Genomic DNA, 22959 nt, shown 5'->3' on the forward strand with positions numbered 1-22959 from the left:
TTTGACCTTTAGTATTGTTGCAGTTGTGTTCTCGGCTGTACTACGACATAAAAACAACTAGAGCGGTACAATAGTCCTCATAGTGTATTCCCGTTCTATTAAGAGCAGCATCAATTAGCATCCCCATTCTATTCCACAACTATAAATTAGTTAGGATGGGATATGGCATGGTAGGCATTGTATATAATACATTCTAATAAATCATGGCCATCTGAATTAACCTGCTCTATTTAGTACAGAGCTATAAGGACATATCTGTATGTGGGCTTTTCATTTGAGGAAGTACAGACATGCTTGCATTTTATTACACTTCCCTTGATAGACTGCTTAAGAGTTCCGCACTGTTTAGACTGAGCCTGATGCAATATTGATGACTTTGGTCAGGCTGGCAGAGACTTTGCCCTGAGCAGACAGATCAATGCCAAATCCAAGGAATAAAGAGACTGAACTGAATGATTCACATTCACATCGTGTGCTTGAAAAAGACAAAAGGAAGGCATACTAGCCTACTATAGTATGAACTCTGAATATCTCTGATGATACCAAGTATAAACCGAGAATGCATTTAAAGACTTTGTGTTTGAAAATATATTATTTTCCATTTTTTATGTCAATTCACTTCAATATCATGTGTCTGCTATAACCTAAGCATTTTGTTATAATATGCCAGGTTGATGTAGTTGGTAACGAAACATTGTAACGAAGGGCAAAGCATTGCAATCCCAGCTGAGATTATTTGGATACGATTGTCAGTGCATAAAATTTATTTCATACATTAAGTATGGTACCATAAAGTCATGAGCCATGAACTAAAAAAAAACTAAGGAAAACACCATAAATCAGTTTAGCGTTGTTGTACTCAAATCAAATAAGTTGGAGGAACTCTCATTAGATGCTAAAGCTGTCACTGACAGTGTCAGAATGCCTGTTAGACCAGGAAAGTAGGACATGTTAAGAAGTTTAAAGTTTGTAGTGTAGTCATTCATACTTTTTCTGTGATTCTTTCATTGTAGATGTAGTCTATAGTAAGCATATCTACAGTAAACACTGGCAGAAACATTGTATTGAATTAGAGTATAGCTACAGAAACATCCGCAAGCAGCATTCCTGGGGGAAACCATTTAATACTTGCAACAAAGTAGATGAGGCAGTAAACAAGACTTTTAAATAGAGAGACAGAGAATATATTTGAATCGGCATTCTCAAAGTCCTTGTTTTTTTTTAAGGTACAAAGATCTTTCAATTCTGCTTCACAGGCATACGGGACATCTCCGATATTTTTCTCTTTTTTAAAGTCCTTGTTTTTTTGTTTTTAGTACAAAGATCTTTCAATTCTGCTTCACAGGCATAGGGGACATCTCCGATATTTTTCTCTTTTTTTGCTTGTCATTGGGGATATCAGGGCCCCCTCCACTGTCACATCTGTCATCCCAGGCATGCTAGCTGGGGGCCTTCTTACCATTGTATTCCCCCCTTTCTTCTGTCAATAACCTCTGTCCATCTCAGCGGAGCCCACCCCTTATCTCCTCTATGGTGGCGCTGCAGCACTGCATTGTGCCAAAAGGGAGGTAATTAAGACATAGAAACTGCTCCACTCAACTAGGAAGAACAATAAAAGCTCCTGTCTGTCAGCAGTGGCAGCTTGCAGCCAATTTCACCTGATTTCAAAGTTCTTTTATAAATATGTAACAATTACTTTCAGTACTAATTAGTACTTCCAAAAAAGGGAAAAGAAAATGTTAATGAAAATGATTATCTTCTCCTAAAAGTTAAACTCCTGTTGCCTTTCTATGAAAGCTTTCAAAGTTTGTACATGTACCTTTTGTTGAAAGTGCTAGCTGGACGTTAACTTGCATTATACATCGTAACAAATGTATTCATTAATTACAAATGAAATCTATCAGGAGACATTGAGCAAAATATCAATGTGAAGGACTAAATACTATTTCCGAAAATTTTGAACAAAAGACATTAAACAACAATTTTGGTCTGTTTGATGAACAATTTAAATTGTTATATTCAGCCAATGAAGCTGATAACGGTCAAACAGGTGTGACTCACTTTTTAAAACCTTTATCAAGACAATCTAAGGTTAATTTAGTCTGCTCTCAAATTTGCTTACGGAGTTAACACCTGACCTTGTGAATCATTAGCTAAATCATTAAATCAAGGTGTAATATCCCAGTTATCTCATGTAAAGACTATTCATTTGTAACAAAGCTATATGAGTACATTCCTTCCTGTGTTAACAAACTCCCTCCAGTCTTCTCACTGGAGAGATAAACTGTGTCTATTGCTGTGTAAAAACAATATTTTCCACTACACAATTAATTTCCCACCCCTTTGAAAACATCATTGCTGGTCAATTTTGAAGGCAGCTTTCAATTATATGTTAACCTGCTGTCTGGCAACAATGTAGGGGCAATTTGTAGCACCGTACATAATTGAGACAGAGGTGACATTGGCAACAGTGATATAGTAACTGAGTTTTCACGCTCACGGAGGGGCTTTAACATGCCAGTAAAGCTCCGCTCAGCACGCCAAGTCTTTCACATCGCTTGATATTTTTCAAATTGGACCCTAATGGCATGCCTGACAAGGTGTTGATTTCTTTCTCATTCCTCAAGGTTTTGTGCCCTGTGAACAACAGTGTGAAATGGAAGCCTGAGGAAGCCACCACCGACTCCAGTGAAAGGCATCCATGGATTTTGGATGTAGTTAAATATATTACGCTTTTGATAAAAATATATTTTAAGGTCTAGTGGGCTAGATTCAGTGAATTGGATTATAGGAGCACACATTGACTAAGAACAACAAATGAAAGGCTTCTCGTCGCAGTTTATCATCTGTGAATGTGGAATTAGCAAATAAATGGGTGCTTAGTAAACAACTGCCCATTGTAAATTGGTAACGATTACAGATTACTACTGCAGCAGGAGTCATTTATCACCTACAGCCCCATAAAATCATCTTGACTGGAGATGGAACTAATATTTAAATACCTATCTTCCCTTAAAAGACTCACCCCACACACTCTAAATTAGACCAAATAGCAAGGAAATAAATGTCTAGCCCTATTTAAAACTTGGACAAAATTTGAAGATAAACCCAATCTACAGATGATTAATTTGAGTTTCATTCCTCTGATTCCTCATTATTAGCCAAGTGCAAGAGGTGGTCATAAACCTTGTGCTCTGAATGGTAAGTCCACATTCAAATTCTGCACAGAATACACAGTTCTTAATACCATTTGGAGAAAGAGGCAATTTTCCCATTTGTTTTGCCACACAATGCCCCCCGGATAATAGTCACGCAGGGTTTGAGGAGGAAGGTGCAAAAGTGACCAAGTTATCTGCCTTTGCCAAAACACTTAGAAACAAGACAGTTCTACAAAAATATTTCGAGAATATTTATAGCAAATGATGTATCACTCAAACAAGGATACAACTGATTAACATTAAATTAGATTTTTCAACATGTTGAATATACCTTTGCCAAAAATATCCTCTTCAAGAATATGAGACACAAATTTGAGCTTCACTTAACTGAGCATTATCATTCTATTTATAGGTTTAATTATTTGATCTGACAGCTTATCCCAATGGTTCCAATTAAAACAGTATGTGCTGATTGTAATTCAATTCATTGCCAAATTTTATCCAAACACACATTTTATTAAATTAGAATTTTTGGTATTTGCAACTTGTTACAAAATACAGTGGTACCTCGACATACGATCTTAATCCGTTCCGGGACTGAGCTCGTATGACAAGTTTCTCGTAACTCGAGGTAAAGTTTCCCATTGAAATGAATGGGAAACAAATTAATTCGTTCCAACTCTCTGAAAAAAACACCAAAAACAGGATATTGGATTGAAAAAAATGTTTTATTTCTTATAATTCGCCATATATTGACAAAGTAATAAATAACGAGTGGTTTAATAGAAATAAAGTGTTTAATCTAACTAAAATTGGGCGGATTTCGCCGAGGGGAGAGAGAGACGCACAAAAGGGGCGGGGGGCTTCGGTTTGTTTTCAACACGACGCACTCGTAAACAGAACAAACACTCCACCCTCACGTTCGCTATCCATGGGCTGTTTGCTGTCGTACTATTCCCTTCAAAATATTCCGAAAATGATGCACACAAATGTCCTCACAATCGGAGAACGCACGACCACTTGCCAACGAGCAGCAAGCAGTCTTATCAGCGATCGCCCCGCTGCTCATGCGAGCTACAGGGGCGCTGGCTAGCGGCTCCTTTTAGCTTGTAGCATCTGTGTTTGCATCCCCTCGAACGGCGACTATGATAGAGTTTCTACCGGGGATGCTGTTGAGAGCCAGTGCCCCCGATGTTCTTATGAGCAGCCAACGAGCAGAGTCTTTTATCAGCGATCGCCCCGCTGCTCATGGTAGCTTCGGGGGCGCTGGCTAGCGGCTCCTTTTAGCTTGTAGCATCTGTGTTCGCATCCCCGGGGATGCTGTTGCGAGCACGAGTATACTTCATTACCCAGAAAGCCCTCTTTTCCCCGCGCATGGGCGTTGTGCGTTTCCTGGTCTGAATAGCTCATCCGGTGCTCGTAAATATTGTTATACGTACACGAAAGATATGCAAAAAAAAATGCCATGGCCACCTGGCTTGGTCGCATAACGAAATTTTGACCGCATCACGGGCGAATTATTCGATCGAAATTTCCCCCGTAAGACGAGCATTCCGTATGACGAACGGTCGTATGACGAGGTACCACTGTACTTTGTTTAAAGGAATGTCCGACAACACTGTGTACAGTACTGTATACAATGTGCCTGATAGTTTTTTATGATCTATTTTGGCTATTCTGGTGATGGTGGGAAATAGTGTAATTCTAGTATTTCACAGGTTAATGCTGAAAAAATAAAAGTCGACAAGGTTTCACAACTGGTGGCAACATTTTGTTACAGAGTAGACTACTATATGTTCATTCATTTTCTGAACCGTCTATCCGCACAAGGGCCGTAGAGGGTGCTGGAGCCTATCCCAGGTAACTGTAGGCACCAGGCGATGGACACCCTGAACTGTTGGCCAGCCAATTGCAGGGCAAAAAGAGACGAACAACCATTCATGGCCACACTCACTCTTAGGGGCAATTTAGAGTGTTCAACCAGCCTACCACGCATGTTTTTGGGACGTGGGAGGAAACCAAATTACATGGAGAAAATCCACGCAAGTGTGGAGACAACATCCAAACTCCACACAGTGAGGACTGACCTGTGATCAAACCCTCAACCCCAGAACTGTGAGGCTGATGCGCTAACTCACCGAGCCGCCCTTCTACATTTTAATTAGCCAAATTCATTTTGTAGAGGGTTGTTAATGGTTTGGAAAGATGCACACAATTTTTTATTTATCCTGTCATTCATGAAAACCTAAAGTTGAAAAGCTGTTGAAAGGTTTGACATACTATAAATTACCATTAAACAGCCACTGCTTTGGAAAAGATTGGTGATGTTTTAGCTTGGAATTATTCAACAAATCATCAGGCATGCAGCCTCCATTCCAAAATATTAGTGTACAGAAACCTACTGATCAAAGATGATTTGAAAAAAATTAAATGCAAGAAATTAGCATGGACAAGGTCCCTGCATTACAGCCGATGCGTGAAATACTTACTTTACTGAGCAATGCTAAAATTCCCATGCTGTGCAGCGGGAAGAAATTTGATTGATGCTCCATATTAGAAGCTTTTGACAGACCCCAAATGCCACAGCAGCCTTTTAACGTATTGTCCCCAGTGCCATGCATGCAAAGGGGACTGGTTTCTCTCAATTTTATAGAGTACATTTGGATCTCTCAAGTAGAATGCCTGGAAGTCAGTCTGCAGATAAGAAGTGGGCGGGTGGCCGCTTACAGGTTACAGTAAACACATTCGCTCACTGAACATGAAAGAGATCTTAGAACATATTACGTCCTGTCTGTTAGGTATCAATTTCATATCATGTTTTGTCAAATGTGTCCTGCGATTTGCTTGCATCCAATTCAGTGTGTACCCCGCCTACTGCCCATGACTGGAAAACACTACTAAGAATCTGTTACCAAACTGACAAACAAATCCCTGGAGAGATTAGTGAAATACACAGTGGACTTTTGAGTCCTATATGTATCCATTGGATGTTTTTGTTTATCTAGCCGTATCTCATCTCATCTCATTTTCTGAACCGATTTATCCTCACTAGGGTCGCGAGGTTTGCTGGAGCCTATCCCAGCTGACTTCGGGTCAGAGGCGGGGGACACCCTGAACCGGTGGCCAGCCGATCACAGGGCACGATCACATTCATGCTCACTCTCATACCTAGGGGAAATTTAGTGTCCAATAAGCCTACCATGCACGTCTTTGCAATTTGGGAAGAAAACGGAGTACCCGGAGAAAACCCACACAGGCCCGGGAAGAACATGCAAACTCTACACAGGTAGACCGCCCTGGATTTGAACCCAGGTCCCCCACTGTGAGGCCGACGTGCTAACCACTCAGCCGCCGGGCCGCCCTTATCTAGCCGTATTTTCACATATATACGTATATATTCATCCATTTTCCATACCGCTTATCATCTCAATAACAGGGCATAAGAAGACAAACAAGTATTCACGCTCAGACTTATACCTAAGGGCAATTTAGAGTGTTCAACCGGCCTAGCATTTTGGAGATGTGGAAACTGGATTAGTATAAATAGGTATTTCATTCATATTCATATCTTGTGTATAGTAGCTTACCCACACAAAGGTCCTGGGGATGTTGTACTGTATCCCAGCCAACTACTATAGGCAGGGCAAACCATGAACTGAATGCCAGCCAATCACAGGGAACATATAGACAAACAACCTTAAATACTCACACTTATACCTATGGAGAATTTAGAGCAGTGGTCTCAAACCGGTCCTCAAAGGGCCGAAGTGGGTGCAGGTTTTCATTCCAACTCAACAAGAGGATACCTTTTGCAAGTGTAATCAGTTAATCAGTTGACTGCAGCCAGGTGCTACTTATTTTAGAAGACACCTGATTGGTTAAAATGTCGGCACTGGATCGGTTGGAACAAAAACCAGGACCCACTGCGGCCCTCGGCGGAATCGGTTTGAGACACCTGATTTAGAGGGTCCAATCAGCGTAACATAGATGTATTAGAAATATGGAAGAAAACCAGAATACCCAGATAAAATTCACGCAAACACAAGGAAACAATGGAAATACCACACAAGAAGGACAGGCGCTTGATCTCAAAATTGTGAGGCAATACTAACCACGAATCCAACTGATGATAGGGCACTAGAGTTGAGTTTCACAGGGCCTTTTTCTTTTCAATTTCGAGTGTTCAACCAGTGTAGCATGCATGTTTTTAGGATGTGGAATGAAACCGGAGGAGCCGGAAAAACCCAGCAAGCCCGTGGAGAACATGCAAACTGCAGACAGCAAGGACTCACATGGGATCGAACCCTCAACCCAAGAACTGTGAGAACAACACGCTAACCACTCATCCAATGGGCCACCTTGGTTGGACCATTTCTAAGAATTCATTTTAAAAGTTGTATAAAATATTGCTGTCACACTTAACTACTTTATTAAGTATTTCTTATGGGAAAGAGAGATTGACAAATCTGAGTAAATGAGGTCAAACATCCCAGATGACCATTGGTGTTCAATACGCTTTCCTGCTTTTTCTGCTACTTACTTGCTTTATATCATTAAGATATTATTGGATACTTAGCCATCTCATCCCTTTAAGGAGGACCATTTGTTCCTCCCTCCTGCTTGCTTTCCAACAGATAACTGCTAATTTCCAAGTGGTCACTGCAGAAGGACAATGATAAGAGTGCTGTCATTTTCTCTGTCTCCCCACACATCTGACATCACTGTAATTGACTGGAGAGTGTCTGGAAGTGCCATTGTTCCCCAGGATACACGAGAGGCTTGTCAGGAATTGTGGGGTGACTTGTCATTCAATGACCTCTACATTTGTGCTCTGTTAGCTTTTATAGAGAATGCCGCAAGGCTTGTGTTAATTTTGCAAGGCAAGGAATTTGTCAAATTGAGTTCTCAGCTATAGGACACCAAGGATTCCTTAATGAGCTGTGTGAATAAGGGTGAAACGAAACAGCAAGTACTTTTGTTGGGTGATTGTCAAGGCCCTCTTAGTCTATAAACCTGCTTGATATTTTCCACGCTTGATAATGCCGTGCTTACTGAGTAAAAACTGCTGGTTTCATCCTTTTAACCTCCATTCTAATTGTTGATCTGCCTTGCATATTCAGTAGCTGGAGCCTCAGAGACTGAACAAGGACAAGACAGTCTTGTCTTTTCCTCAAATTTATCTTTCACAAAACCCTCCTTGATCTCTTTTATCGGCTAATGACTGCCATGGCCCTGGTTTGCTCTCACCAGGACCTTGTTAGCAGTTCCTTATTGGTTATTCCACATAATGCTGAGTCAGGAGCTCACCTGTGCCACCTCCTCTAAACCCAGCCATTAATTTTTATAAGCAGGTACAGTGTGACCTACTGCTTTGTGCTGTCAATCAAAAACAGCCACAGGGCCATGTGAGCAGATTGCCTTTGATTTTGGTACTTTCAAAAGGTTTTGTTGTCTAGGATGGAAGCCCTAGTTTTGAAACGGTTTGAAGAAGTTTGAGTCTTTCTGAATATTTTACTCTACCCTTTTCAAGAAAATTAATATAAAACAGAACAACATGAATGCGCTTTATCAAAATACCGAACCCTTTTGTTCTAGATCAAGGGTGTCAGACTCAGGTTGATTCGCGGGCCGCTTTAACGTCAACTTGATTTCATGTGGGCCGGGCAATTTTAGATATAATATTTAGATTTTTTTGTTTTATAAATCGATTAAAAGAACCGGATTAAAGGAACCAGATTAAAAGCCCTAAATATTCATTTTTTTATAGATCGAATACAATTTTAGTTTAAGCTTTTTTTCTTAGTAAGGGAAAATCATTTATTTAATCATTTGTTTTTCATTGCAAAAGGAAACCAAATTTTTTTTTAATTATGTGCCATATTAAAGTGGAAAACAGAAAATATTTTTTATATATTTTTAGTTTTTACAAAATGATTTTTGAACTAAAACCACAGAAAATAATGGATTAAAAAATTGCAATTATCGATTTAAAGGGGGAAAATCAGGAAATTGAATATACATCTATACTCTTCATTTGAATTTGATCCTAAAACAGAAAGTCGGCACTCATAATTTACTTTCTCGGGCCACACAAAATGATGCGGCGGGCCAGATTTGGCCCCCGGCCGCCACTTTGACACCTGTGTTCTAGATGCTAAAACTCTGTACCATTTCAGTCCACTACAACATACGCATTTACTATGTATTGTTCCAGCAATATGATGTAAGCATATATAAACTTGATACATCATTGTTACATAATTTGAAATTTGAAAAAAAAACGAGGAAAAACAGGTAGGTAGGTTCCTTTTTTGAAAGTATCAATCCCCTAAGTGAACGGGAAGGCAATAATAGTAAGTAAAGGAGAATACAGCTAACAAGATGAGGATGCTGATGATCAAATTAACAACTTCAGTAATGCCTTGAGATACGAGCTTAATGCATTCAAGCTCATATGTCAATTCACTTATAGCTCAAATCAATTTTTCTCATATAAAATAACTAAATACAAATTAATCTGTTCGCACCCTCTGAAAAAACATCTAAAAAATAGGATATTACAATGGAAAATCATGTTTTTATCTGTTCTAATTCACAACCTACGCTCACAAAGTAACAAATACCTATGCAGTGGTTATGATCTCCAATAAAATGTGACATTATTATGTACTGTACTGTATGGAGTTCTTACCTTTGAGACAGACGGTAGCGGCTAATGGCAGTGTGCGACGGAGGAGGAGAAAGGGCAGGAGAGTGATTTAAAGGCAACATGTTCGGCTCGCTGCACTTTTGTGACACTGCGTAACTTAACATCTCATCTCATTTCTGAACCGCTTTATCCTCACTATGGTCACGGGGGGGTGCTGGACCCTATCCCAGCTGACTTCGGGCCAGAAGTGGGGGATACCCTGAATGTGTGGCCAGCTGATCGCAGGGCACAAGGAGACGGAAAACCATGCACACTCTCACCCATACCTAGGGGAAATTTAGAGTGTCCAATCAGCCTACCAGGCATGTTTTTGGAATATGGGAGGAAACTGGAGTACCCAGAGGAAACCCACGCAGGCCCGAGGAGAACATGCAAACTCAACACAGGTGGACCAACCTGAATTTGAACCCAGGACCCCAGAGCTGTGAGGCCGACGCACTAACCACTCGCCCCACCGCTGCCACATGTAACATAACATAAACGTTAAATTTAACTCAATTGAACTTAGATTACTATACACACGCACTTGAAAAAAGGTTTGAATCTCACATTGGCGAGAAAGCTCAGTCACGCGTACACCACTCTCATGTTTTGCTATTATTTCATGCTTAATATCGATTGTCATCATACGCTTTTTCTTCTTACCACCCTTCAATGCACTGGCTTGCTTTGGACTAATTGTTTTTTTTTCAATTAATTCTGCACTGATTAACGCAAAAAAACATGGAAAAAATGCAAACTGTACGGCCAATGGTCGGAGATATCTTTACGCGGCGGAGATGCGGCGAGAAAGACAGAGCGATGCTGTTCTCATAAGCAAAAAACATGAATATGGAGGTGAAAATTGTGAATCAGGGGGCATCTTATACAGGAGAAATTGTCAAATTCAATGATTTTAAGGCAATTTTAAGGGTGTGGCTGATACACAGAGGTGGCTAATATGCGAGAAAATACGGTAATGGTCATTATAGTGTGCACATGCAGTACAATAAACACGAAGCTGAATGCTACTGATGGTTATAGAGAACATGAGCAGCTGCATGCTAGTACAATAACATGGAAATATCCAATCTAATTTGTCTCTTCAAAAATTAATGATTAGTTGACTCCTATAATAACTGTTTGTGGAAGCCTGAGAGGCCAATAGCTAATATCTGAAGTGTGCAAAGACTTGGCGTTGTTTCCAATCAACAAAACTGGCACATGAAAAAAAAATGGGAACATTCAACATAGCAGCTGGGAAGTGGAATATTTAAATACACATTTGCATGCTGACTGTCAATTTACTCCCAATCTATGTCCAAGGTAGAAACATTTGATTAATGGAAGCATAAGAGTTGGAAACTAACAACATCCGTCATAAGAATTCTCTCTCCATCAATCTGCACACACAGCTTTGCTCTCTTTAAACACTCTATAGGGCAGAGAAATATGTGTGCAAATGTGACAATGATTTACAGTGAAGAGTTTCTCTTTGTGACAGTGAGTGAATGCAAAAGTGTGCCACACTTCCTCTGTGACTAAAACAATTAATTTAATCCTAGTATTGGGCTTCAGTTTGCATTTGCATGAAGCAACAATGGAGGAATGCAATGCTGAGAATCACAGAATATAACAAAAAATGTTAACTCTTTTTGCCCGAAATATGAGTTTTTGGTTATACCATGCATGAGAATCAAATCCTCAAAGTAAGGGACTGCTATAATTGTAATTTTAGTTTATTTTATCGACTGATCTTTTATCACCTATAGCCACGTCGTTCCAGGAGCCTATCTACACCCTCAACTGGTTACTTGCCAATTGCAGGAGATACATTAATTCCAATGTAGACGAACAGATTTAGGACATCGCCTTGGGTGAGGTCACAGACTATAAACAGTGCGGTGAAAAAGTATTACTTCCTGATTTCTGTGTTTTTGCATATTTATCACAGACAAAGGTTTCAGATCATCAAACCAATTTTAGTATGATACACAACAACCCAAGGAAATAGAAAATTGATTTTTCCAAATGATGATTTTATTTACCAGGGCAGAAAAAACTACAAACTTGTCCGGCCCTCTGTGAAAAAGTAATGGGAATTTGAAATTTAAATACCAACACCAAATTGTTCTATTGTAACTACCAGGGAAGATACATTTTTCTGATTGTAAGTATGTGGAGCCAATTGCAGAGGTGCTGAAATACCATGTATCCTACGGGTTTCCAAGCCAGTGCCCTAATAAATTGAGAAAAACAATACATATTTGAAATTAAAGTAAAGTTGTATGCTTGGCTGGCTTCAGAATTTTGAATTACAATGCAGCTGGGTATGATGACAATTAGGCTTTTGTCTAGTCAATGATGATGACAAGACTGTCTGTTTTTTTTTTTTTTTTTTTAATTTATTTATTTAATCTTCACCACCTCAACCTCATTTTTTCACTGCTCAGTGCAATTTTAGTTTGTAAATCAGAGCAGATGTTAAGCATCCAGCTGTAACGCCCAGTGACCTCACCTGTCCTGCCTCTCTGCTTATATAACCTCACACACACACACACACACACACACACACACACACACACACACGCATACACACATGCATACACACACTCTAAACACATTCTCTATCAGACTGTATAATTTAACAGATCATACTTGAACAAGCTTGGAGAAGACAAGCTAACTACAAAACATGGCAATGTCAGTGGCAAAAATAACAAATGCTGTGTAAAGTGCTTAAAAAGAGAAAGAAAAGAAAAACAGAAACAACAAAAAAACAAAGCAGACAAGTCAAAAATGATTTTGATGTTGTATTGAATTGAATATGTATTCGCTTTTTCTCTTCTCCAGTGTTGTTACGCTCAGCAGCAGCAAAACAAGTTGTGCAAACCTCTTCAAAAAATAATGATGTTCCACTATGAGTTATATTCAACCTGACTGCTTACTTGGTGTTTACCTCATTCTGACTTCATATCTTACCGACTGCTCACATCAGTCTTTCCGCCTCTTTCTGATAAGTAAAAAGATGGCCCAAGAAGCTGTTAAAATAATTTACAGACCATTTCTAAATCATAATACTCAGGAACCAATGACTGGTATTTTGATAGTTAGGTACAAGAAAGTGAAAAAGAAGACTAAACGGGGAAAAAGAGGCTCAGTTCCCTCAACCATCGTGGCAATTTGCAAGTCAAACAGATACAAACACAAGAACATTGTTGCATTGATTTAGGATTCAATTCACAGTCGTACTTGCCTTGAGGCATAAGATGTTACAAAGAAGCTTTTAAAGAGCAAAGGTCTTTCACTCCTGCTTTACATCCTTTTTGCACCGGGAGACACAATATTAATGTATTATTCTTTTGTATTTGTGAAGTCGACTCAAAGGCAGCAGGTTCAACTGAACATACTAAGCTAAGTGTAAATAAATGCCCCTTACTGACAAGTGCACAAAGATCTGTGTTTTTCTTATGTTTACAGAAGAAAATGTGTTTATACCAAGTAGGATTCATAGAGCTGTTTTTTGTGGTATTATTCATTTCTAGTTGGGAGGTTGAGTGTAAAGAAACACAGCGACATGTTTTTTTTCTCCTCTTATTGCTTGCATCATAATACAATAATAATATATTCCCACACTCTGGAAGAGAGATGAGAACTAACACATTCTACAGAATCGAAAGCAACTTATTTAATATGGGAATAGGATTATAAATATGTTAAACTATTTCTTTTATTAGGTGAATTATTATCAATTAGCTGGTAATAACAAAAAAGTGGCACCAGACTGATAGTGTTTTATGAAGAGGGAAATTAATTTCATCATTTAAAATGCCATTTTAACCATCAAGATGCATTTGATCAACAATTTTGGAAGATGTTTTCCCTCTTCCAGACAAGACTCACCATATGGAGCCAAGCCTCAAGTGGGGTTCAAGGGTAAGTTTGACCATAGAGAGTTGAGTGGCGGATAAAAGCATTGAGTTTGGCGTTCCCAATCCCGACTACGAAAGAAGGATCCTGACACATGGAAAGTCAAACTTTTGGCAGCCCAGCCAACATGTACAACTCCCCCCCATGTGGGGAGGATGTGGGCTTCCTTGGTATCAAGTGCGGCATGGGCTGGAAAATAGTACCCTCTGGCATGTAGAACTAATCTGGGTAATGTGGACATGGGCTTGATCTGGAAAAATATGAATTGGAAGAGTTTGTGTGCGAGATGTGAGAAATTCTGACAAGTTATAGCTGTCTCGCCTCGCCAAAGATTTCATCCTCTTGAGATGTGTTGGATTGTATTCCATTTTGGAGTTCCCCACATTGAGAGATGCTGTGCAGGTGGGAGTGAGCATACCTTGTTCTTCCCACCTCAGTGCCTGTGCAATATTGTTTCTCCCTTCATTTTTTTATATCCCGACTTTTGTTTGTACATATGCAACTAACGACAACATCTGCACTGATGGGGTCTCTGCATTGATCTGTCATGGTGTAAAAAGCTAGGACTAAAAGTAGAGCTCTTGATTGACTAATTGAGCTGTGTCCACTTTCACCGATGGTAAGGTATGAACTGAGGGTCATGACAAAAAGAAAAATATCAGCGATACAAGCTGAGAGTGTGTTCCCCTTTTGAGATACATATGTTTAGAAGCTCAGTCATCAGGGAGGAGATTAGAGCCGAGCCACTCTTCCACATCAAGTGGCGCCAGCCGAGGTGGCTTCGGTGTCTGGTTAGCGTGTCAGGAGAATGTTCTGGGAATGGATCCGGACATACTGGAGAGAGAGCGTTTCTTCCAGCAAGGCTGGGTTCAGGGTCCCATTGGAAAACTGGATAGAGTATTTAAAGATAGGAAAGTCTTATGTTCCCTTCTAAAGCTGCTATTCCCACATCCTGATCATTGGAAGACAACAGATGGATGGTTGGCGGGACTATCATTTCAGAGAACAAAAGGATTTCTCTTTCTCCTCCATTTTCTATAACACATTACTTGACAGTCTTGTGCCACTTCACTATATAATCTTCATTCAAAAGTTGGCCATGTTTGAAATGTGGACTCAGAAGTTCATTATATCATTTACTACTAATTTATTTCCTTTAAATAAACACTACAAGTGTCCCATCCATGTGTAAATGTTATATTTATTTGAATATGTCATCTGTCCATTAAAACTGTGGTTGTATTGCTTGTGATGGATTAATACTTCGCAACTAAAGGGGCATAGGGATTTTTATGCAAAACTTTCTTGTTGGCATGAGTAACTTTCTCATTTGGATGGGTCAATTTCTTGTTTGGATGAGAACCCCTTTTTAGCTAATAACCCGTGAAGCAGTATGTGGCTACATGGAGGATTGGCGTGGGGGGAGGGTGTAATATATTGTTTTACTACTAGAGCACCTCACCATTAAAAAATATCGATTTCCAAAGCAGAGAACTAGAATACCAATGGTGTTTTACCTCCGTAAATGTGCACATTCTGAAGACTACATACACATACAGTGATGCTTTTGACATGATAAATTTTGTTGTGGTATTTCAAATCTATGTGTGGATAAAAATTAAACATATACTGTTAGTCGAGGAATGGCTTTGGAAAGCAAATGCTCATTTACAGAACCATAGTATATTATAAATTGGCTCATGATAAATTAGAGCAAATCATTCATGCAAAGAAAGATCATCATCTGGTTTAATTGTGCAGATGAGCATGAAATTAACATGTTTCATAGATAATAGGAAGAATAGAAATACAACAAATACAACCTTGGATTTTAGAAAAGAAATTGAATCATGTCCAGAAAATACCATATTTTTTCTTTCTATACTGGACAGGTCAGTTACAATGAAACATTACCTGTAGTGGCACTGACATTTCAAAATAAACCTTAAAAAACAGGACCAAGCTAGTAGCTATTGCCTTGCAATTCCCCATTTGGTGACACACAGGCTGTCTGATTTGTGGAGCCAAAATGGATGCGAATAAATCAGAGCTTGGCCAACATGGCTGCATACTAATCAATGTATTACCCAAGGGATAACTTTGGCTCCTGACTAATGGATATATGTGCGTGTGTGGGTGTTTGTGTGGGTTTGTGTATGAGCGTGCGTGCAGAGAAAAGCTGTCCAGCACTTTAAATCACTTTCTTACTCTAATCAGTTCTGTGTTATGTGTGTTAGCATTGAATTTAATTGTGAAACACAAAGGCAGAAGTTCATGGGACTTGATGTGGAGGGAATTGAATCGGGAAACATTTCACCTGCATTGTTGTCTCATGTATTGCCTGTCGCAAAGCTGAGAGCCACACGGGGCTCTTCACCATTTAGTAGGTAATGTATATTTTGTGTCCGGTTTTGCAAAAGATAAACAAGTATATTACCTTTCTGAGGACCTCGCCCTAATGTCACAAAGCCAGAAGAGATGAAGTTGTGTAGGTCTGCACCTCCGCTGCTCCGTGCACTCTCCTTCCCATAGTGACCTATTAGTACACAAGTGTAGAACCATTTACTGTGCATTCACATCTTAAACACTCAATCTGGATTTATCTGCTAGTCATTTGTTACTGTCACGCCGTATTACAATTCAAAGGACAGTGTAATTATTTATACACATTATAGTCTACTGAATATTCCTTGTGATAAAGATATTTTTCTCCATTTGTAAGTGTTTTTAAGAAAGATAATTAAGTGGTCCACGCAGGCTTTTTTTATGAATGAACTAGAATTATTATTTTTGAATGAGAGGCATTATATAGACTGTTAGGCATAGCACCAACAAAAACTAAATTCTATCTTGGAGTTTCAGGCTTCTCTATATTTTAAATTTACAATCCTGTCTTGACCAATATTGAGATGAGACCAGTGAATGCTCCACTTGGTATAAGGCAAGGGTGTCAAACTTGGGTTGGTTCGCGGGCCGCATTAACGTCAACTCGATTTCATGTGGGCCGGACAATTTTTGAAATAATATTTAGATTTTTTTTCTATTTAAATCAGATTTAAAGAAACTGCACCAAAAGCCTAAATATTCAGTTTGTCTAGAGATCTAATAAATGTTTGTTTGAGCATTTTTTTCTTTGTAAGGAAAACTATCTTTTAATAATTAGTTTTTCATTTCAAAGGGAAACAAAATATTTTTGGAAATATGTTCAATATTAAAGTGGACAACAGCATTTTTTATATATTTATTTTTAGATTTTACTAAATGCTTTTTGAACTAAATAGACAAAAGGAAAAAAATGGATTAAAAAATTGCAATTATTGACTTAAAAAGTGGAAAATCAGGAAATATAATATACATCTAGAATCTTAATTTGAATTTGATCCTAACACAGAAAGTCGGCACTCATGATTTACTTTCTCGGGCCGCACAAAATGACGCGGCGGGCCAGATTTGGCCCCCAGGCCGCCACTTTGACACCAGTGGTATAAGGGATTGCTAACATTATGTATTGTCTTCTTCTGTACAGAGATGTGTCCTCGTGTTGCTGTGAGTGCACCAAATTTCAAGTGAATAGGAAGAGACACAAGTAAGTTCTGTATTGGGGTGCAACCCACCTACCCAAAAAGACACACCCAGATGTAACCCGACTTGCGCAGATTTAGAAAGCCTATCACACCAAATTTACATGAGTCACAAAAACAAACCCCTAATGTTTTTGTGATAATAAAAATAACTTAAAATTCCAAAACAATCAAACTCATATTTTCAAATGTTCATCATATTTAGTTGTCAAAACTTTGATTTGTTCTCCATGCCCCTTATCCTAACGAGAGTTGTGAGAGTGATGCAGCCTATCCAAGATAGGCACGTGGCAAGGATTACACTTGAACTGGTTGTCAACCAATCGTTAGGCACAAAGACAACCATTTACCACCTTCACAACTATGGACAATATACTAATTCACCTAAATTGCATGCTTATGGAGAAAACTGGAGTACCACAGAAAAGCTACACATGGGACAAGAAGAAGAGGCAAGCACAAGGCTGGAAGGACGGAGCCTCAAATTGAACCCTTGAATTCAAAACTGATCTGTAATACCTGGTTAAGCCACATGCTAAACAGTCATCTACCGCAGGGGTGTCAGACTCGGGTTGGTTCGCGGGCCGCTTTAACGTCAACTTGATTTCACATGGGCCGGACCATTTTAGATATAATATTTAGATTTTGTTTAATAAATGGATTAAAAGAACTGGATTAAAATCCTTGAATATTCTGTTTTTTATAGATCTAAAACAATGTTTCTTTTAGCTTTTTTATATATTTTTAGATTTTATAAAATGATTTTTGAACTAAAAACAAAGAAAAAATGGATTAAAAAATTACAATTATTGATTTAAAAGGGGGAAAATCAGGAAATTTAATATACATCTATACTCTTCATTTTAATTTGATCCTAAAACAGGAAGTCGGCACTCATGATTTACTTTCCCGGGCCACACAAAATGATGCAGCGGGCCAGATTTGGCCCCCGGGCCGCCACTTTGACTTTGTGATCTACCGTGTACTAGACTGCCCAAAACAAAACAGCAAAGCCATTGTGATGCAGTATTTTTTATAAAGAAACCCAAACGTAGCTATATCCGATTATTATTATTATTATTATTATTATTATTATTATTATTATTATTATTATTATTATTATTATTATTATTATTATTATATTATTATGTCATGTAGCTTGATTTTATTATTACATAGTTTAGTTGTGCTTTTAATGTCATTCAACTAACTGGTAAGTCTCAGATTGTGACCAATGAGTGTCAAATCTTCTTTGTGGTTGAGGTCATTCATGCATAACTGTGATTTCTTTCTTTTGCAAAAATAAACACACAAAATACTGTTCAATAAAAACAAAGAGAGAAATCCTCCAACATGATCAACAGATGAAAGAATTCACTGCATTTTACTTTGTAGATTTTTTTTCGAACCCAAATTGAAGAGCTTTCGAACAATTCAGCCACCCACGTCAATTATCTGCACAGGGTGAACTCAGATCTTCCCACCATAGTTTTAAATGATGGTTCTAAAGTCAGTGATGCTTTTTGTCATTCACATTTGTCACCTGAGTCATTGGCAGGCTACTCCATGGCCCACTACATCAGCTCTTGAATGTGAAAGACTCTTCAAAAGGAATGCCCCTCATCCCTCCATCCGTGTTTCTATCTTATTAAGGTGAGGCGGCGTGGTGTGCCTGCGGCAAAAGGGGCTATGCACTCTGAATTCAATGTCCTTGCCACAAAGGAAATCACGATTTTCAGCTCAACAATGCCATGAAAATGAGTATGCAGTGCATAAGATGGGTGCATTACACTACATATAGTAATACTTAATCTGAATTCCACACTGGACACTCCCAGCACTGTAATACTTTTGGGACAGTAACAATGTCCATTTTCCATACCAGTTATCCTCACAAGTGTCACAGGGTAGGCTATCCCAGCTATATATAGGCAGTAAGCAGGGAAAACCCTGAATTGGTTGCCAGCCAGAGGAAGTGAAGAAGGAGACGAAAAACCATTCACTCCCACAATCAATTTAGAGTGCTCAACTAGCCTACCTTGCATGTTTTGGGATGTGGTAGAAAACAGAAGTACCATAAGAAAACCCATGAGGGTATGGGGAGAACATGCAAACTCCACACAGAAAGGTTGTAACCTACCAGGGATGAAATTCTCAATCTCAGAGGCGGACATGCTAACAATATATGGAAGCTTGTGCACAAATTGGAAAAGTGTCTGACAGTGCAAAAAAAATGGCACTGGGCCTTTTTTGGCAGCACCATGGAAAATATACAAGAACTTTTCACAAATAACAAATATGGGACCAGTGTTTTTACTTTATTGCTACTTAAGTAAAATAAGAGATGAAACTGAAAACTTTCAGCATCAGCAAGCAGAACATTTCATTTCTTTGCATACAAGCAAGTAAAGCAATGAGGGATACAGGGGAGAGGAAAAAATGATAAATCATTGCCTCTGGACGGCGCTAAATAAATCAACTTCAGTTCAGAGAACTGCCAGCCAAACTGCATTACTCGGAGAAGTGATTATTGTTTAGTTTAACTGAAGGCAAAATTCTTTATAGGTATCTACTTATTTTCAAAGACACATTTCAGACACCAAGGCAAATATCGAGACATCTGGAGAAATTTCATCTGATCAAAATGAAGTGGAGCTGTTGGGCCATAATCACTACTGTTACAATTGAAGGAAAAAGGTGGAAGCTTGTAGACCTAATAAAATATCAACTGTGAAGCATGGAGCTGGTAGCATACTGTTCTGAGGCGATTTTGCTTCAACAGGAATTGGAGTTCAGAAAATAAATAGCATAATGAAAAAAGAACTTTATATGGAAATTTCAATGTAAGATCTCAGTTAGGAAGCTGAAGCCTGGACATTAATGCTCTTCTAAATGGACGATGACCCAAACCATCAAGTCAAAATTGTCAAAAACTGGTTTAAGGACAATAAAGTCAATATCGTGGAGTAGCCATCACCAACTCCTGATCGAAATCCTGCAAGTCCCAAGGACCAACAAATAAATGTATTAATATTCTTGTCAACCTAGTATGCATTCTCGAACTAAAATCATAAAAATGTTTCAATGTGCAGTTTTGCATCCCTATAACTTGTTAAGACCATTTACTTCCACTTCCACAGTACCACTCACCTCCAATGTACTTGTTTTTTTAGATGCACACAATGTATTGTATAACATATTAAAAACATTTTCAACATATTTAATTGTTTTAAATTGGACTGGATATATCTCATGTTGGCCCCTAAGTACATGGAACAACCCATGTGGTAGCAATTCCAGAGGTGTACTGGCAGTTGTTTCTGGAAGGGTACCAAAAACATTTGACTCAAGTCATGCAGTTCAAAGTCAATGCTATCAAATACTAAAGGAATGGATGTTAACATGAGTTTAGAGAAAGTATTTTTTTTAATTGTACTCTGATCATTCACCACTTCACGGCTTCAACTTTCGCAGCATCAGCACATTGCGTTTTTTTTTATCTTAAGTATTGAAAAAAAGTTCATTAAAATGTCAAAATCCACGCTGAAACTCGCAAACGGAAAACAAATTTAAGTTAAATTTAAAGTTTATGTTATGTTACAAGCGCACCCGTTAAGTCTTTTTCCTGTCCTTACTCTCTCTCTCTCTCTCTCTCTCTCTCTCTCTCTCTGTCTCATCCACGTCTCTCTGTCTGTACTGAGTAATGTCACATTTTAGTATTGAAGATCATAACCACTAGATAGGTATTTGCTACTTTGTGAGTAGGTGGTGAATTGGAACCAATAAAAAGATGTTTTTTCATTGTAATATATTGTTTTTTGTTTTTTCAGAGGGTTGGAGCGAATTAATTTTTATTTAGTTCATTTTTATGGGAAAAATTGATTTGCGATACGAGTAAATTGACATAGGAGCTGTATTACTGTATTCTATTTTTTCTACACTCAATTGGTAAAAAAAATCTAAATTACAACATTTACAGTTTTACATGAAACACCATGTCACTGTAACATGTTGCAGTGGTTTCACTTTGATTTTCCTAATAAATTCATGTATTAGATATATGATATATATATCTACACTGCCCAATTACAGAGGAGAAACAAAATTAATACGAATCTATCAAAATCCAAATAAGGAGCTTGTAAGTCCCTTCTCATGACCCCTATGCTCATTTCTCCTCTCGTGGCTTTCTGCTTGGTTGGCAGCCCCACCAGGAGCTTGCCTCTTAATTCATGTGCTCCTCACCTCTGATTGCATATATTTACACTCTGGGCCAGGGGTCTCGAACTCAATTTACCTGGGGGCCGCTAGAGGCCGAGTCTGGGTGAGACTGGGCCGCATCAGGATTTCCACAAGAAAAGCACTGATAAAACATTCCAACGTTATCAAATATCTTTATTTTTTAACAAAAAATAATGAATTAAATAAATTAACTTCAAGATGAATAAAAAATAAATCAATCAGTAATACCAAACCAAATAATACTAATGAGCATACAGTAGATATACACTGGCTGGCCAAGTAGAGAAAATGAATTATTTTTATTCCGTTTCAAATGTCTGTATTAACAGCTCTTTAACCTTTAACTTTCTGAACTTGAATGGAACATTGAACATGAAATATTCTGAACACGGCTTCTCTTGCCTACTCCTTGCTGCTAGAGACCTGGCAGCGCTTCTTCTCACATAGTCACATTTGGCTTGAGGGAGGAAGCAGTGGAGACCCTCAGTAGAGCTTGAAGATGCTCATCAGTAAGTCTGGACCTGTACTTGGACTTATTGAAGTTCAAGGTGGAGAAGAGCTTCTCACACAAGTATGTGCTCCCAAAAAGGCACATGGTCCGCTTGAACCTTCGGGAAAGTTCAGGGAAGCTGGGGGTCAACTCTCTCAAAAATTGCCCAAGCTTGTCTGCTTCTCCACTCACCTCCCTGAACTTGGCTTTGAGTGCAGAGTTGCACTGCAGGTCAATGAGCTCCATTTGAAGCTCAGGAGGGGCATCTTGCACATCAAAGGAGAAGGGGTCCGCAAAAATTTGAAATGTGGCTTTGTGTGTCTTGAAGTCTGCAAATCTGTGATCAAATTCCTCCTGTAGCTTCGAAATGGCCTCAACATACTTCTCACCACTGAATGGTGTGCCTGCATCCACGAGAGCCTTGCATGCTGGGAAATGGCAAAGGTTTGTCTGAGAGAGCTGGGCTTTCCATAACACAAGTTTAGTGCAGAATGCTCTCACGTTGTCATAGGCAGCACTGACAAGTTGCCCCTGGCCTTGTAGCTTCTTGTTCAGTACATTAAGCTCATGTGTGATATCAACAAGAAAAGCCAAGTCCATGAGCCATTTGGGATCACTTAGCACAGGATCAATCAACTCACAAACGGCGTAGCTAGCTTTGACTGCTGCATTACTGTCTTTGGTAGCCTTCTTGAAGAAATCCTGTTGCCTCAGAAGACGTGTTTTAAGACTGGCAACCTGGTTGGCTCTCTCATCTCCCTGGTATTTTTCGTACTCCTCAGCATGTCTCGTAGTACAATTACGTTTCAAATTGTATTCCTTGTGCACCGCAACTTTTTCAGTGTAAATGAGACACGTCGGGGTGCCCCT

General features: G+C 38.9%; 1 protein-coding gene across 7 annotated transcripts in view; it reads right to left on the reverse strand.

Annotated features, from left to right (window-relative positions):
* The window catches only part of shisa6 (shisa family member 6), a 62087-nt gene that overhangs the window by 31833 nt on the left and 7295 nt on the right, over positions 1-22959 (reverse strand). For all 7 annotated transcript variants that reach the window (XM_077625390.1, XM_077625393.1, XM_077625392.1 and 4 more), the window contains exon 4: positions 16214-16312. In XM_077625390.1, coding sequence (XP_077481516.1) covers positions 16214-16312 — 99 coding nt within the window. The remainder of the gene's footprint in view (positions 1-16213; positions 16313-22959) is intronic.

Source organism: Stigmatopora argus, chromosome 18 (assembly GCF_051989625.1).
Source record: "Stigmatopora argus isolate UIUO_Sarg chromosome 18, RoL_Sarg_1.0, whole genome shotgun sequence".
Taxonomy (NCBI): domain Eukaryota; kingdom Metazoa; phylum Chordata; class Actinopteri; order Syngnathiformes; family Syngnathidae; genus Stigmatopora; species Stigmatopora argus.